Source organism: Petromyzon marinus, unplaced genomic scaffold, assembly GCF_048934315.1.
Source record: "Petromyzon marinus isolate PM22_M1 ecotype Great Lakes invasive population unplaced genomic scaffold, UKy_Petmar_22M1.pri1.0 PM_Scaffold_40, whole genome shotgun sequence".
NCBI lineage: Eukaryota > Metazoa > Chordata > Hyperoartia > Petromyzontiformes > Petromyzontidae > Petromyzon > Petromyzon marinus.
In genome coordinates, this window is record NW_027423391.1 from 137,501 (window position 1) to 154,007 (window position 16,507).

Sequence of the window (16,507 nt, forward strand, 5' to 3'; positions counted from 1 at the left end):
ACCGCACCGTCGCCGCGTCCTCTGCTGCCTCCTCCGCCGTTCTCCGGCGCCGGCCTTGCCGCTCGCGGCCGGCCCCTTAGCCGGGGCGGCCGCGGCCGGGCACCGGCGTTGCCGGGGCGACGTCGCCGCGGCGACGGCGGCCGCCGTTGCCGTGGCGACCGGCGGCTGTGAGAGGCTGCAGTAGCGCAGGAGCAAGCGGCCGCCCACGATCTTCTGGATGACCGCACGGCGCATCCGCGACACCCGGGACTTGTCGACCACCTCGAGAGCCGAGCCCACACGGGCAGAGACACGCATGGCGGAGAGCACCTGGACGGGCAGGCACAGCAGACACTCAGTTAGACACTCAGTTAGACACTCAGTTAGACACTCAGACAGACACACACACACACAGACACTCAGTTAAACAGAGACACGCATGGCGGAGAGCACCTGGACGGGCAGGCACAGCAGACACTCAGTTAGACACTCAGTTAGACACTCAGTTAGACACTCAGACAGACACACACACACACAGACACTCAGTTAAACAGAGACACGCATGGCGGAGAGCACCTGGACGGGCAGGCACGCGGACACTCAGTTAGACACACAGACACTCAGTTAGACACTCAGTTAGACACTCTGTTAGACACTCAGTTAGACACTCAGTTAGACACTCAGTTAGACACACAGACACTCACACACTCACACAGACACTCACTCACACAGACACTCACTCACACAGACACTCACTCACTCACACAGACACTCACACAGACACTTAAACAGAGACACGCATGGCGGAGAGCACCTGGACGGGCAGGCACAGCGCTTAGACACTCTCAGTTAGACACACTCAGTTAGACACTCTCAGTTAGACACTCAGACAGACACTCAGACAGACACTCAGTCAGACACACAGACACTCACACTCACACAGACACTCACACACACTCACACAGACACTCACACACACTCACACAGACACTCACACACACACTCACACAGACACTCACTCACACAGACACACACACAGACACTCAGTTAGACACTCAGACAGACACTCACTCACACAGACACTCACTCGGTCACTCACTCGGTCACTCACTCAGTCACTCACACAGTCACTCACTCAGCCACTCACTCAGCCACTCACTCAGCCACTCACTCAGCCACTCACACAGACACTCACACAGTCACTCACACAGTCACTCACACAGTCACTCACTCAGACACTCACTCAGACACTCACTCAGTCACACAGTCACTCACACAGTTACTCACACAGTCACTCACATAGACACTCACACAGTCACTCACACAGTCACTCACACAGACACTCACTCAGCCACTCACACAGACACTCACACGGTCACTCACACGGTCACTCACTCGGTCACTCACTCAGTCACTCACACAGACACTCACACAGACACACACACAGACACTCACACAGTCACTCACAGGCACTCACACAGTCACTCACACAGTCACCCACTCAGACACTCACACAGTCACTCACACAGACACTCACTCAGCCACTCACACAGACACTCACACAGACACACACACAGACACTCACACAGTCACTCACAGTCACTCACACAGTCACTCACACAGTCACTCACACAGCCACTCACACAGACACTCACACAGTCACTCACACAGTCACTCACTCACACAGTCACTCACACAGTCACTCACACAGTCACTCAGTCACTCGAGGTGGTGGTGGACTAGGTGGTGGACTAGGAGATGGTGGACGTGGACTAGGAGATGGTGGACTAGGTGGTGGACTAGGTGGTGGACTAGGAGTGGTGGACTAGATGGTGGACTAATAGATGGTGGACTAGGTGGTGGACTAGGTGGTGGACTAGATGGTGGTGGTGGACTAGGAGATGGTGGACTAGGTGGTGGACTAGGAGATGGTGGACTAGGAGATGGTGGTGGTGGACTAGGAGATGGTGGACTAGGTGGTGGACTAGGAGATGGTGGACTAGGAGATGGTGGTGGACTAGGAGATGGTGGACTAGGTGGTAGACTAGGTGGTGGACTAGGTGGTGGTGGACTAGATGGTGGACTAGGTGGTGGACTAAGAGATGGTGGACTAGGTGGTGGACTAGATGGTGGTGGACTAGGAGATGGTGGACTAGGTGGTGGACTAGGAGATGGTGGACTAGGTGGTGGACTAGGAGATGGTGGTGGTGGACTAGGAGATGGTGGACTAAGTGGTGGACTAGGAGATGGTGGACTAGGAGATGGTGGTGGTGGACTAGGTGGTTGACTAGGTGGTGGACTAGGTGGTGGTGGACTAGGTGGTGGTGGACTAGAAGATGGTGGACTAGGTGGTGGACTAGGAGATGGTGGACTAGGTGGTGGTGGTGGACTAGGTGGTGGACTAGGTGGTGGTGGACTAGGTGGTGGTGGTGGACTAGGTGGTGGTGGTGGACTAGGTGGTGGACTAGGTGGTGGACTAGGAGATGGTGGACTAGGTGGTGGTGGTGGACTAGGTGGTGGACTAGGTGGTTGACTAGGTGGTGGACTAGGTGGTGGACTAGGTGGTGGACTAGGTGGTGGTGGACTAGATGGTGGACTAGGTGGTGGACTAGGTGGTGGACTAGGTGGTGGTGGACTAGGTGGTGGACTATGAGATGGTGGACTAGGTGGTGGACTAGATGGTGGTAGACTAGGTGGTGGTGGACTAGGTGGTGGACTAGCTGGTAGACTAGGTGGTGGACTAGGTGGTGGACTAGATGGTGGTAGACTAGGTGGTGGTGGACTAGGTGGTGGACTAGCTGGTAGACTAGGTGGTGGACTAGGTGGTGGACTAGGTGGTGGACTAGGTGGTGGTGGACTAGGTGGTGGTGGACTAGGTGGTGGTGGTGGACTAGGTGGTGGACTAGGTGGTGGACTACGTGGTGGACTAGGTGGTGGACTAGGTGGTGGACTAGGTGGTGGTAGACTAGGTGGTGGTGGACTAGGTGGTGGACTAGCTGGTAGACTAGGTGGTGGACTAGGTGGTGGACTATGAGATGGTGGACTAGCTGGTGGACTATGAGATGGTGGACTAGGTGGTGGACTAGCTGGTAGACTAGATGGTGGACTAGGTGGTGGACTAGGTGGTGGTAGACTAGGTGGTGGTGGACTAGGTGGTGGACTAGGTGGTGGTGGTGGACTAGGTGGTGGACTAGATGGTGGACTAGGTGGTGGTGGTGGACTAGATGGTGGACTAGGTGGTGGACTAGGTGGTGGACTAGCTGGTAGACTGACCTGTGTGTGGAAGTCCGCTGTGAGTGTGGAGGCCCCCGTGAGAGCCTTCACCAGGAAGCCTCTCCAGTTCACCGTCTTCTGTTGAATGGCTGCAGACACAGAGACACGGGGACACGGAGACACAGACACAGAGACACGGGGACATGGGGAGAGACACAGAGACACGGGGACACGGAGACAGAGACACAGAGACACGGGGACAGAGACAGAGACACAGAGACACGGGGACATGGGGAGAGACACAGAGACACGGGGACAGAGACACAGAGACACAGATATACAGAGACACGGAGACAGAGACACAGACACGGGGACAGAGACACGGGGACAGAGACACAGAGACACAGATATACGGAGACACAGACACAGAAACACAGAGACACAGGGACACAGAGACACAGACACAGAGACACAGACATACAGAGACACAGACACAGAGACACAGAGACACGGGGACAGAGATACAGAGACACGGGGACACAGAGACACGGGGACAGAGACACAGAGACACAGATATACAGAGACACAGACACAGAGACACGGGGACAGACACAGAGACACAGAGACACGGGGACACAGAGACACGGGGACAGAGACACAGAGACACAGATATACAGAGACACAGACACAGAGACACAGAGACACGGGGACAGAGACACAGAGACACGGGGACACAGAGATACGGAGACACGGGGACATGGGGACAGAGACACAGAGACACGGGGACAGAGACACGGGGACAGAGACACAGAGACACAGAGACACGGGGACAGAGACACAGAGACACGGGGACACAGAGATACGGAGACACAGAGACACGGTGATGTGAGGATGATGGCGATGTGGTAATGATGGTGATGGTTGTGATGGTGATGTGATGGTTGTGATAGTGATGTGGTGATGTGGTGATGATGGTGATGATGGTTGTGATGATGGTGATGGTGATGATGGTTGTGATGATGATGTGATGATGGTGATGGTTGTGATGGTGATGATGGTGACGGTGTTGTGACTCACTGTGTGGTGGTATGAGCGGCTTGCCCAGGGCTGCACACCAGCCGATGGGATGCACGTCCAGCGTGACGATGGTGATGTGATGGTGATGTGGTGATGTGATGTTGATGATGGTGATGGTTGTGATGATGATGTGGTGATGATGGTTATGGTTGTGATGGTGATGTGATGGTTGTGATGGTGATGTGGTGATGATGGTTGTGATGGTGATGTGGTGGTGGTTGTGATGGTGATGTGGTGATGGTTGTGATGGTGATGTGATGGTTGTGATGGTTGTGATGGTGATGTGGTGATGATGGTGATGGTTGTGATGATGATGACGGTGTTGTGACTCACTGTGTGGTGGTATGAGGGGCTTGCCCAGGGCTGCACACCAGCCGATGGGATGCACGTCCAGCGTGACGATGGTGATGTGGTGATGTAGTGATGGTTGTGATGGTGATGTGGTGATGATGTGGTGGTGATGTGGTGATGTGATGGTGATGGTTGTGATGGTGATGTGATGCTGGTGGTGTTGTGACTCACTGTGTGGTGGTATGAGGGGCTTGCCCAGGGCTGCACACCAGCCGATGGGATGCACGTCCAGCGTGACGATGGTGATGTGATGGTGATGATGTGATGATGGTTGTGATGGTGATGTGATGCTGGTGGTGTTGTGACTCACTGTGTGGTGGTATGAGGGGCTTGCCCAGGGCTGCACACCAGCCGATGGGATGCACGTCCAGCGTGACGATGGTGATGTGATGGTGATGATGTGATGATGGTTGTGATGGTGATGTGATGCTGGTGGTGTTGTGACTCACTGTGTGGTGGTATGAGGGGCTTGCCCAGGGCTGCACACCAGCCGATGGGATGCACGTCCAGCGTGACGATGGTGATGTGATGGTGATGATGTGATGATGGTTGTGATGGTGATGTGATGCTGGTGGTGTTGTGACTCACTGTGTGGTGGTATGAGGGGCTTGCCCAGGGCTGCACACCAGCCGATGGGATGCACGTCCAGCGTGACGATGGTGATGTGATGGTGATGATGTGATGTGATGTTGATGGTTGTGATGGTGATGTGATGGTGATGTGATGATGATGGTGATGGTTGTGATGATGGTGATGATGGTGATGGTTGTGATGATGATGTTGGTGGTGGTGTTGTGACTCACTGTGTGGTGGTATGAGGGGCTTGCCCAGGGCTGCACACCAGCCGATGGGATGCACGTCCAGCGTGACGATGGTGATGTGATGGTGATGATGTGATGTGATGTTGATGGTTGTGATGGTGATGTGGTGATGATGGTTGTGATGGTGATGTGATGGTGATGTGATGCTGGTGGTGTTGTGACTCACTGTGTGGTGGTATGAGGGGCTTGCCCAGGGCTGCACACCAGCCGATGGGATGCACGTCCAGCGTGACGATGGTGATGTGGTGATGATGGTGATGTGGTGATGTGATGGTGATGTAGTGATGGTGATGTGGTGGTGGTTGTGATGGTGATGTGGTGATGATGGTTGTGATGGTGATGTGGTGATGGTTGTGATGATGATGACGGTGTTGTGACTCACTGTGTGGTGGTATGAGGGGCTTGCCCAGGGCAGCACACCAGCCGATGGGATGCACGTCCAGCGTGACGATGGTGATGTGGTGATGATGGTGATGTGGTGATGGTGATGTGGTGATGATGGTGATGGTTGTGATGGTTGTGATGGTGATGTGGTGATGGTGATGTGGTGATGATGGTGATGGTTGTGATGGTTGTGATGGTGATGTGGTGATGATGGTGATGGTTGTGATGGTGATGTGGTGATGGTGATGTGGTGATGATGGTGATGGTTGTGATGGTTGTGATGGTGATGTGGTGATGATGGTGATGGTTGTGATGGTGATGTGATGGTGATGTGATGACGGTGTTGTGACTCACTGTGTGGTGGTATGAGGGGCTTGCCCAGGGCAGCACACCAGCCGATGGGATGCACGTCCAGCGTGACGATGGTGATGTGATGATGGTGATGTGATGGTGTTGTGATGCTGCTGGTGGTGTTGTGACTCACTGTGTGGTGGTATGAGCGGCTTGCCCAGGGCAGCACACCAGCCGATGGGATGCACGTCCAGCGTGACGATGGTGATGTGGTGATGTGATGTTGATGATGGTGATGGTTGTGATGGTGATGTGGTGATGATGGTGATGGTTGTGATGGTGTTGTGATGTTGGTGGTGGTGTTGTGACTCACTGTGTGGTGGTATGAGGGGCTTGCCCAGGGCAGCACACCAGCCGATGGGATGCACGTCCAGCGTGACGATGGTGATGATGTGATGATGGTGATGGTTGTGATGATGATGGTGGTGGTGGTGTTGTGACTCACTGTGTGGTGGTATGAGGGGCTTGCCCAGGGCAGCACACCAGCCGATGGGATGCACGTCCAGCGTGACGATGGTGATGTGATGGTGATGTGGTGATGATGGTGATGGTTGTGATGATGTGATGATGGTGATGGTTGTGATGCTGTTGGTGTTGGTGTTGTGACTCACTGTGTGGTGGTATGAGGGGCTTGCCCAGGGCAGCACACCAGCCGATGGGATGCACGTCCAGCGTGACGATGGTGATGTGGTGATGATGTGATGGTGATGGTTGTGATGGTGATGCTGTTGGTGTTGGTGTTGTGACTCACTGTGTGGTGGTATGAGGGGCTTGCCCAGGGCTGCACACCAGCCGATGGGATGCACGTCCAGCGTGACGATGGTGATGATGTGATGATGGTGATGGTTGTGATGATGATGGTGGTGTTGGTGTTGTGACTCACTGTGTGGTGGTATGAGGGGCTTGCCCAGGGCTGCACACCAGCCGATGGGATGCACGTCCAGCGTGACGATGGTGATGTGGTGATGATGGTGATGGTTGTGATGATGATGGTGGTGTTGGTGTTGTGACTCACTGTGTGGTGGTATGAGGGGCTTGCCCAGGGCAGCACACCAGCCGATGGGATGCACGTCCAGCGTGCACAGGTTGCACCAGAAGTCACAGGAAGAGTCCTCCCCAAAGCCCTCGTAGCGAAGCAGCGCACGCAGGCCTGAGGTGGGGGGGTGGTGGGGGGAGATGGTGGGGGGGTGGTGGTGGGGGGGGTGGTGGGGGGGTGGTGGGGGGGGGGAGATGGTGGGGAGAGAAGTCAGATTCTGATGATGCCCATAGACTCACACTGATGATGGTGGTGGTAGTGGTGGTGGTTGTGGTGGTGGTGGTAGTGGTGGTGGTACTGGAGGTACTAGAGGTACTGGTGGTGGTACTGGTGGTAGTGAAGGTAGTGGTGGTAGTGGTGGTAGTGGTGGTAGTGGTGGTGGTACTGGAGGTACTAGAGGTACTGGTGGTGGTACTGGTGGTAGTGAAGGTAGTGGTGGTAGTGGTGGTAGTGGTGGTGGTACTGGAGGTAGTAGTGGTGGTACTGGTGGTACTGGTGGTGGTACTGGAGGTACTGGTGGTGGTAGTGGTACTGGAGGTACTAGAGGTACTGGTGGTGGTACTGGAGGTAGTGGTAGTGGTGGTGGTACTGGAGGTAGTGGTGGTGGTAGTGGAAATAGTGGTGGTGGTAGTGGTACTGGAGGTACTGGTGGTAGTGGAGGTAGTGGTGGTGGTACTGCAGGTAGTGGTGGAGGTACTGGAGGTAGTGGTGGTACTGGAGGTAGTGGTGGTGGTACTGGAGGTACTAGAGGTACTAGAGGTACTGGTGGTAGTTAAGGTAGTGGTGGTACTGGAGGTACTAGAGGTACTGGTGGTGGTACTGGAGGTAGTGGTGGTGGTACTGGTGGTAGTGGTGGTAGTGAAGGTAGTGGTGGTAGTGGTGGTACTGGTGGTAGTGAAGGAGGTACTAGAGGTACTGGTGGTGGTACTGGTGGTACTGGTGGTGGTACTGGTGGTGGTACTGGTGGTACCGGAGGTAGTGGTGGTAGTGGTACTAGAGGTACTGTAGGTAGTGGTACTGGAGGTAGTGGTGGTGGTACTGGTGGTAGTGAAGGTAGTGGTGGTACTGGAGGTAGTGGTGGTGGTACTGGAGGTAGTGGTGGTGGTATTGGAGGTACTAGAGGTACTGGTGGTGGTACTGATGGTAGTGAAGGTAGTGGTGGTACTGGAGGTAGTGGTGGTGGTACTGGAGGTAGTGGTGGTACTGGAGGTAGTGGTGGTGGTACTGGAGGTACTAGAGGTACTGGTGGTGGTACTGATGGTAGTGAAGGTAGTGGTGGTACTGGAGGTACTGGTGGTAGTGAAGGTAGTGGTGGTACTGGAGGTACTGGTGGTAGTGAAGGTAGTGGTGGTACTGGAGGTACTGATGGTAGTGAAGGTAGTGGTGGTACTGGAGGTACTGGTGGTAGTGAAGGTAGTGGTGGTACTGGAGGTACTAGAGGTACTGGTGGTAGTGAAGGTACTGGTGGTGCTGGAGGTAGTGGTGGTGGTACTGGAGGTAGTGGTGGTACTGGAGGTAGTGGTGGTGGTAGTGGTGGTAGTGAAGGTAGTGGTGGTACTGGAGGTAGTGCTGGTGGTACTGGTGGTAGTGAAGGAGGTACTAGAGGTACTAGAGGTACTGGTGGTGGTACTGGTGGTACTGGTGGTGGTACTGGAGGTAGTGGTACTAGAGGTACTGTAGGTAGTGGTAGTGGTACTGTAGGTAGTGGTGGTGGTACTAGAGGTAGTGGTAGTGGTACTGGAGGTACTAGAGGTACTGGTGGTGGTACTAGAGGTAGTGGTACTGGTGGTAGTGGTGGTACTGTAGGTAGTGGTGGTGGTACTGTAGGTAGTGGTGGTGGTACTGGTGGTAGTGGTGGTGGTACTGTAGGTAGTGGTGGTGGTAGTGGAGGTAGTGGTGGTGGTACTGTAGGTAGTGGTGGTGGTACTGGTGGTAGCGGTGGTGGTACTGTAGGTAGTGGTGGTGGTACTGTAGGTAGTGGTAGTGGTACTGTAGGTAGTGGTGGTGGTACTGTAGGTAGTGGTAGTGGTACTGTAGGTAGTGGTGGTGGTACTGTAGGTAGTGGTAGTGGTACTGTAGGTAGTGGTGGTGGTACTGTAGGTAGTGGTGGTGGTACTGTAGGTAGTGGTGGTGGTACTGGAGGTAGTGGTAGTGGTGGTACTGTAGGTAGTGGTGGTGGTACTGTAGGTAGTGGTGGTGGTACTGTAGATAGTGGTGGTGGTACTGTAGGTAGTGGTGGTGGTACTGGTGGTACTGTAGGTAGTGGTGGTGGTACTGTAGGTAGTGGTGGTAGTGGTACTAGAGGTACTGTAGGTACTGGTGGTACTGTAGGTAGTGGTGGTACTGTAGGTAGTGGTGGTGGTACTGGTGGTAGTGGTGGTGGTACTAGAGGTAGTGGTGGTAGTGGTACTAGAGGTACTGTAGGTACTGGTGGTACTGTAGGTACTGGTGGTACTGTAGGTAGTGGTGGTGGTACTGTAGGTAGTGGTGGTGGTACTGGAGATAGTGGTAGTGGTGGTACTGTAGGTAGTGGTGGTGGTACTGTAGGTAGTGGTGGTGGTACTGTAGGTAGTGGTGGTGGTACTGTAGGTAGTGGTGGTAGTGGTACTAGAGGTACTGTAGGTACTGGTGGTACTGTAGGTAGTGGTAGTGGTACTGGTGGTAGTGGTGGTACTGTAGGTAGTGGTGGTGGTACTGGAGGTAGTGGTAGTGGTGGTACTGTAGGTAGTGGTGGTGGTACTGTAGGTAGTGGTGGTGGTACTGGTGGTAGTGGTGGTGGTACTAGAGGTAGTGGTACTGGTGGTAGTGGTGGTACTGTAGGTAGTGGTAGTGGTACTGTAGGTAGTGGTGGTGGTACCGGCGATCCTGATGATGGTTGCAACCCAAAAGACTTTGCTGGGGAGGCTGCAGTCGGTGCTGAGGACCTCCAACTTGACACCCAGCGTGGCGCTAGAGAAGGCGGCACACAGACCCAGCTGGAGACACACACAGTGAGACACACACAGTGAGACACACACAGTGAGACACACACAGTGAGACACACACAGTGAGACACACACAGTGAGACACACACAGTGAGACACACACAGTGAGACACACACACAGTGAGACACACACAGTGACACAGTGAGACACACACAGTGACACCCAGCGTGGCGCTAGAGAAGGCGGCACACAGACCCAGCTGGAGACACACACAGTGAGACACACACAGTGAGACACACACAGTGAGACAGTGAGACACACACACAGTGAGACAGTGAGACACACACAGTGAGACACACACAGTGACACACACAGTGAGACACAGTGAGACAGTGAGATAGTGAGACAGTGAGACACACACAGTGAGACACACACAGTGAGACACAGTGAGACAGTGAGATAGTGAGACAGTGAGACACACACAGTGAGACACACACAGTGACACAGTGACACACACAGTGACACACACAGTGAGACAGTGAGATAGTGAGACAGTGAGACACACACAGTGAGACACACACAGTGACACAGTGACACACACAGTGACACCCAGCGTGGCGCTAGAGAAGGCGGCACACAGACCCAGCTGGAGACACACACAGTGAGACACACACAGTGAGACACAGTGAGACAGTGAGACAGTGAGATAGTGAGACAGTGAGACACACACAGTGAGACACACACAGTGAGACACACACAGTGAGACACAGTGAGACAGTGAGATAGTGAGACAGTGAGACACACACAGTGAGACACACACAGTGACACACACAGTGAGACACACACAGTGAGACACACACAGTGAGACACACACAGTGAGACACAGTGAGACAGTGAGACAGTGAGATAGTGAGACAGTGAGACACACACAGTGAGACACACACAGTGACACACACAGTGAGACACACACAGTGAGACACACACAGTGAGACACACACAGTGAGACACACACAGTGAGACACAGTGAGACAGTGAGACAGTGAGATAGTGAGACAGTGAGACACACACAGTGAGACACACACAGTGACACAGTGACACAGTGACACACACAGTGACACACACAGTGAGACACAGTGAGACAGTGAGATAGTGAGACAGTGAGACACACACAGTGAGACACACACAGTGACACAGTGACACACACAGTGAGACACACACAGTGACACACACAGTGAGACACAGTGAGACAGTGAGATAGTGATTCAGTGAGACACACACAGTGAGACACACACAGTGACACAGTGACACACACAGTGAGACACACACAGTGAGACACACACAGTGACACAGTGACACACAAAGTGACACACACAGTGACACACACAGTGACACACACAGTGAGACAGTGAGATAGTGAGACAGTGAGACACACACAGTGAGACACACACAGTGACACAGTGACACACACAGTGACACACACAGTGAGACAGTGAGATAGTGAGACAGTGAGACACACACAGTGAGACACACACAGTGACACAGTGACACACACAGTGACACCCAGCGTGGCGCTAGAGAAGGCGGCACACAGACCCAGCTGGAGACACACACAGTGAGACACACACAGTGAGACACACACAGTGAGACACAGTGAGACAGTGAGACAGTGAGATAGTGAGACAGTGAGACACACACAGTGAGACACACACAGTGAGACACAGTGAGACAGTGAGATAGTGAGACAGTGAGACACACACAGTGAGACACACACAGTGAGACAGTGAGACACACACAGTGAGACACACACAGTGAGACACACACAGTGACACAGTGACACACACAGTGACACCCAGCGTGGCGCTAGAGAAGGCGGCACACAGACCCAGCTGGAGACACACACAGTGAGACACACACAGTGACACACACAGTGAGACACAGTGAGACAGTGAGACAGTGAGATAGTGAGACAGTGAGACACACACAGTGAGACACACACAGTGACACAGTGACACACACAGTGAGACACACACAGTGAGACACAGTGAGACAGTGAGACACAGTGAGACAGTGAGATAGTGAGACAGTGAGACACACACAGTGAGACACACACAGTGACACAGTGACACACACAGTGAGACACACACAGTGACACACACAGTGAGACACAGTGAGACAGTGAGATAGTGAGACAGTGAGACACACACAGTGAGACACACACAGTGACACAGTGACACACACAGTGAGACACACACAGTGAGACACACACAGTGAGACACAGTGAGACAGTGAGATAGTGAGACAGTGAGACACACACAGTGAGACACACACAGTGACACAGTGACACACACAGTGACACACACAGTGAGACACAGTGAGACAGTGAGATAGTGAGACAGTGAGACACACACAGTGAGACACACACAGTGACACACACAGTGACACAGTGACACACACAGTGACACAGTGACACACACAGTGACACAGTGACACACACAGTGACACAGTGACACACACACAGTGAGACACACACAGTGAGACAGTGACACACACAGTGACACACACACAGTGACACCCAGCGTGGCGCTAGAGAAGGCGGCACACAGACCCAGCTGGAGACACACACAGTGAGACACACACAGTGAGACACAGTGAGACAGTGAGACAGTGAGATAGTGAGACAGTGAGGCACACACAGTGAGACACACACAGTGACACAGTGACACACACAGTGACACACACAGTGAGACACAGTGAGACAGTGAGATAGTGAGACAGTGAGACACACACAGTGAGACACACACAGTGAGACACAGTGAGACAGTGAGATAGTGAGACAGTGAGACACACACAGTGAGACACACACAGTGACACAGTGACACACACAGTGAGACACACACAGTGAGACACAGTGAGACAGTGAGATAGTGAGACAGTGAGACACACACAGTGAGACACACACAGTGACACAGTGACACACACAGTGACACCCAGCGTGGCGCTAGAGAAGGCGGCACACAGACCCAGCTGGAGACACACACAGTGAGACACACACAGTGAGACAGTGAGACACACACAGTGAGACACACACAGTGAGACACAGTGAGACAGTGAGACAGTGAGATAGTGAGACAGTGAGACACACACAGTGAGACACAGTGAGACAGTGAGACAGTGAGATAGTGAGACAGTGAGACACACACAGTGAGACACACACAGTGACACAGTGACACACACAGTGAGACACACACAGAGACACACACAGTGAGACACACACAGTGACACAGTGACACACACAGTGAGACACACACAGTGACACACACAGTGAGACAGTGAGATAGTGAGACAGTGAGACACACACAGTGAGACACACACAGTGACACAGTGACACACACAGTGAGACACACACAGTGACACACACAGTGAGACACAGTGAGACAGTGAGATAGTGAGACAGTGAGACACACACAGTGAGACACACACAGTGACACACACAGTGACACCCAGCGTGGCGCTAGAGAAGGCGGCACACAGACCCAGCTGGAGACACACACACAGTGAGACACACACAGTGAGACACAGTGAGACAGTGAGATAGTGAGACACACACAGTGAGACACACACAGTGACACAGTGACACAGTGAGACACACACAGTGACACAGTGACACACACAGTGAGACACACACAGTGACACACACAGTGAGACACAGTGAGACAGTGAGATAGTGAGACAGTGAGACACACACAGTGAGACACACACAGTGACACAGTGACACACACAGTGAGACACACACAGAGACACACACAGTGAGACACACACAGTGACACAGTGACACACACAGTGAGACACACACAGTGACACACACAGTGAGACACAGTGAGACAGTGAGATAGTGAGACAGTGAGACACACACAGTGAGACACACACAGTGACACAGTGACACACACAGTGAGACACACACAGTGACACACACAGTGAGACACAGTGAGACAGTGAGATAGTGAGACAGTGAGACACACACAGTGAGACACACACAGTGACACAGTGACACACACAGTGACACCCAGCGTGGCGCTAGAGAAGGCGGCACACAGACCCAGCTGGAGACACACACAGTGAGACACACACAGTGAGACACAGTGAGACAGTGAGACAGTGAGATAGTGAGACAGTGAGACACACACAGTGAGACACACACAGTGAGACACACACAGTGAGACACACACAGTGAGACAGTGAGACACACACAGTGAGACACACACAGTGAGACACACACAGTGAGACACACACAGTGAGACACACACAGTGAGACACACACAGTGAGACACACACACAGTGAGACACACACAGTGAGACACAGTGAGACAGTGAGATAGTGAGACAGTGAGACACACACAGTGAGACACACACAGTGACACAGTTAGACAGTGAGACACACACAGTGAGACACACACAGTGAGACACACACAGTGACACACACAGTGACACAGTGACACACACAGTGACACAGTGACACACACACAGTGAGACACACACAGTGAGACAGTGACACACACAGTGACACAGTGACACACACACAGTGACTCCCAGCGTGGCGCTAGAGAAGGCGGCACACAGACCCAGCTGGAGACACACACAGTGAGACACACACAGTGAGACACACACAGTGAGACAGTGAGACAGTGAGATAGTGAGACAGTGAGACACACACAGTGAGACACACACAGTGACACAGTGACACACACAGTGAGACACACACAGTGACACACACAGTGAGACACAGTGAGACAGTGAGATAGTGAGACAGTGAGACACACACAGTGAGACACACACAGTGACACAGTGACACACACAGTGACACACACAGTGACACCCAGCGTGGCGCTAGAGAAGGCGGCACACAGACCCAGCTGGAGACACACACAGTGAGACACACACAGTGAGACACACACAGTGAGACAGTGAGACACACACAGTGAGACAGTGAGACACACACAGTGAGACACACACAGTGAGACACAGTGAGACAGTGAGATAGTGAGACAGTGAGACACACACAGTGAGACACACACAGTGACACAGTGACACACACAGTGAGACACACACAGTGACACACACAGTGAGACACAGTGATACAGTGAGACAGTGAGATAGTGAGACAGACACACAGTGAGACAGTGAGACACACACAGTGAGACAGTGAGACACACACAGTGAGACACACACAGTGAGACACACACAGTGAGACACACACAGTGACACAGTGACACACACAGTGACACCCAGCGTGGCGCTAGAGAAGGCGGCACACAGACCCAGCTGGAGACACACACAGTGAGACACACACAGTGAGACACACACAGTGAGACAGTGAGACAGTGAGACACACACACAGTGAGACACACACAGTGAGACAGTGAGACACACACAGTGAGACACACAGTGAGACACACACAGTGAGACAGTGAGACACACACAGTGAGACACACACAGTGAGACAGTGACACACACAGTGAGACACACAGTGAGACACACACAGTGAGACACACACAGTGAGACACAGTGAGACAGTGAGACACACACAGTGAGACAGTTAGACAGTGAGACACACACAGTGAGACACACACAGTGACACAGTGACACACACAGTGACACCCAGCGTGGCGCTAGAGAAGGCGGCACACAGACCCAGCTGGAGACACACACAGTGAGACACACACAGTGAGACACAGTGAGACAGTGAGACAGTGAGATAGTGAGACAGTGAGACACACACAGTGAGACACACACAGTGAGACACACACAGTGAGACACACACAGTGAGACAGTGAGACACACACAGTGAGACACACACAGTGAGACACACACAGTGAGACACACACAGTGAGACACACACAGTGAGACACACACAGTGAGACACACACACAGTGAGACACACACAGTGAGACACAGTGAGACAGTGAGATAGTGAGACAGTGAGACACACACAGTGAGACACACACAGTGACACAGTTAGACAGTGAGACACACACAGTGAGACACACACAGTGAGACACACACAGTGACACACACAGTGACACAGTGACACACACAGTGACACAGTGACACACACACAGTGAGACACACACAGTGAGACAGTGACACACACAGTGACACAGTGACACACACACAGTGACTCCCAGCGTGGCGCTAGAGAAGGCGGCACACAGACCCAGCTGGAGACACACACAGTGAGACACACACAGTGAGACACACACAGTGAGACAGTGAGACAGTGAGATAGTGAGACAGTGAGACACACACAGTGAGACACACACAGTGACACAGTGACACACACAGTGAGACACACACAGTGACACACACAGTGAGA

The 16,507-nt window shown here is 53.1% G+C and overlaps 2 protein-coding genes across 2 annotated transcripts in view; both read right to left on the reverse strand.

Moving 5' to 3' along the window:
* The window catches only part of LOC116938063 (MBT domain-containing protein 1-like), a gene marked incomplete at its 3' end in the record, with an annotated part of 38,065 nt that overhangs the window by 72 nt on the left and 21,486 nt on the right, over nucleotides 1-16,507 (reverse strand). The window contains exons 7-10 of the mRNA XM_076064368.1: nucleotides 10,070-10,187; nucleotides 7,192-7,326; nucleotides 3,253-3,341; nucleotides 1-309 (exon numbers count right to left, since the gene is read on the reverse strand). The exon at nucleotides 1-309 is cut by the window's left edge and continues 72 nt beyond it. Coding sequence (XP_075920483.1) covers nucleotides 1-309; nucleotides 3,253-3,341; nucleotides 7,192-7,326; nucleotides 10,070-10,187 — 651 coding nt within the window. The remainder of the gene's footprint in view (nucleotides 310-3,252; nucleotides 3,342-7,191; nucleotides 7,327-10,069; nucleotides 10,188-16,507) is intronic.
* LOC142923307 (uncharacterized) lies at nucleotides 7,446-9,191 on the reverse strand (the record flags this gene model as incomplete). Its single annotated transcript, XM_076064367.1, has 1 exon — nucleotides 7,446-9,191. A coding segment is annotated over one exon (1,746 nt), but the record flags the coding sequence as incomplete, so codon positions are not given.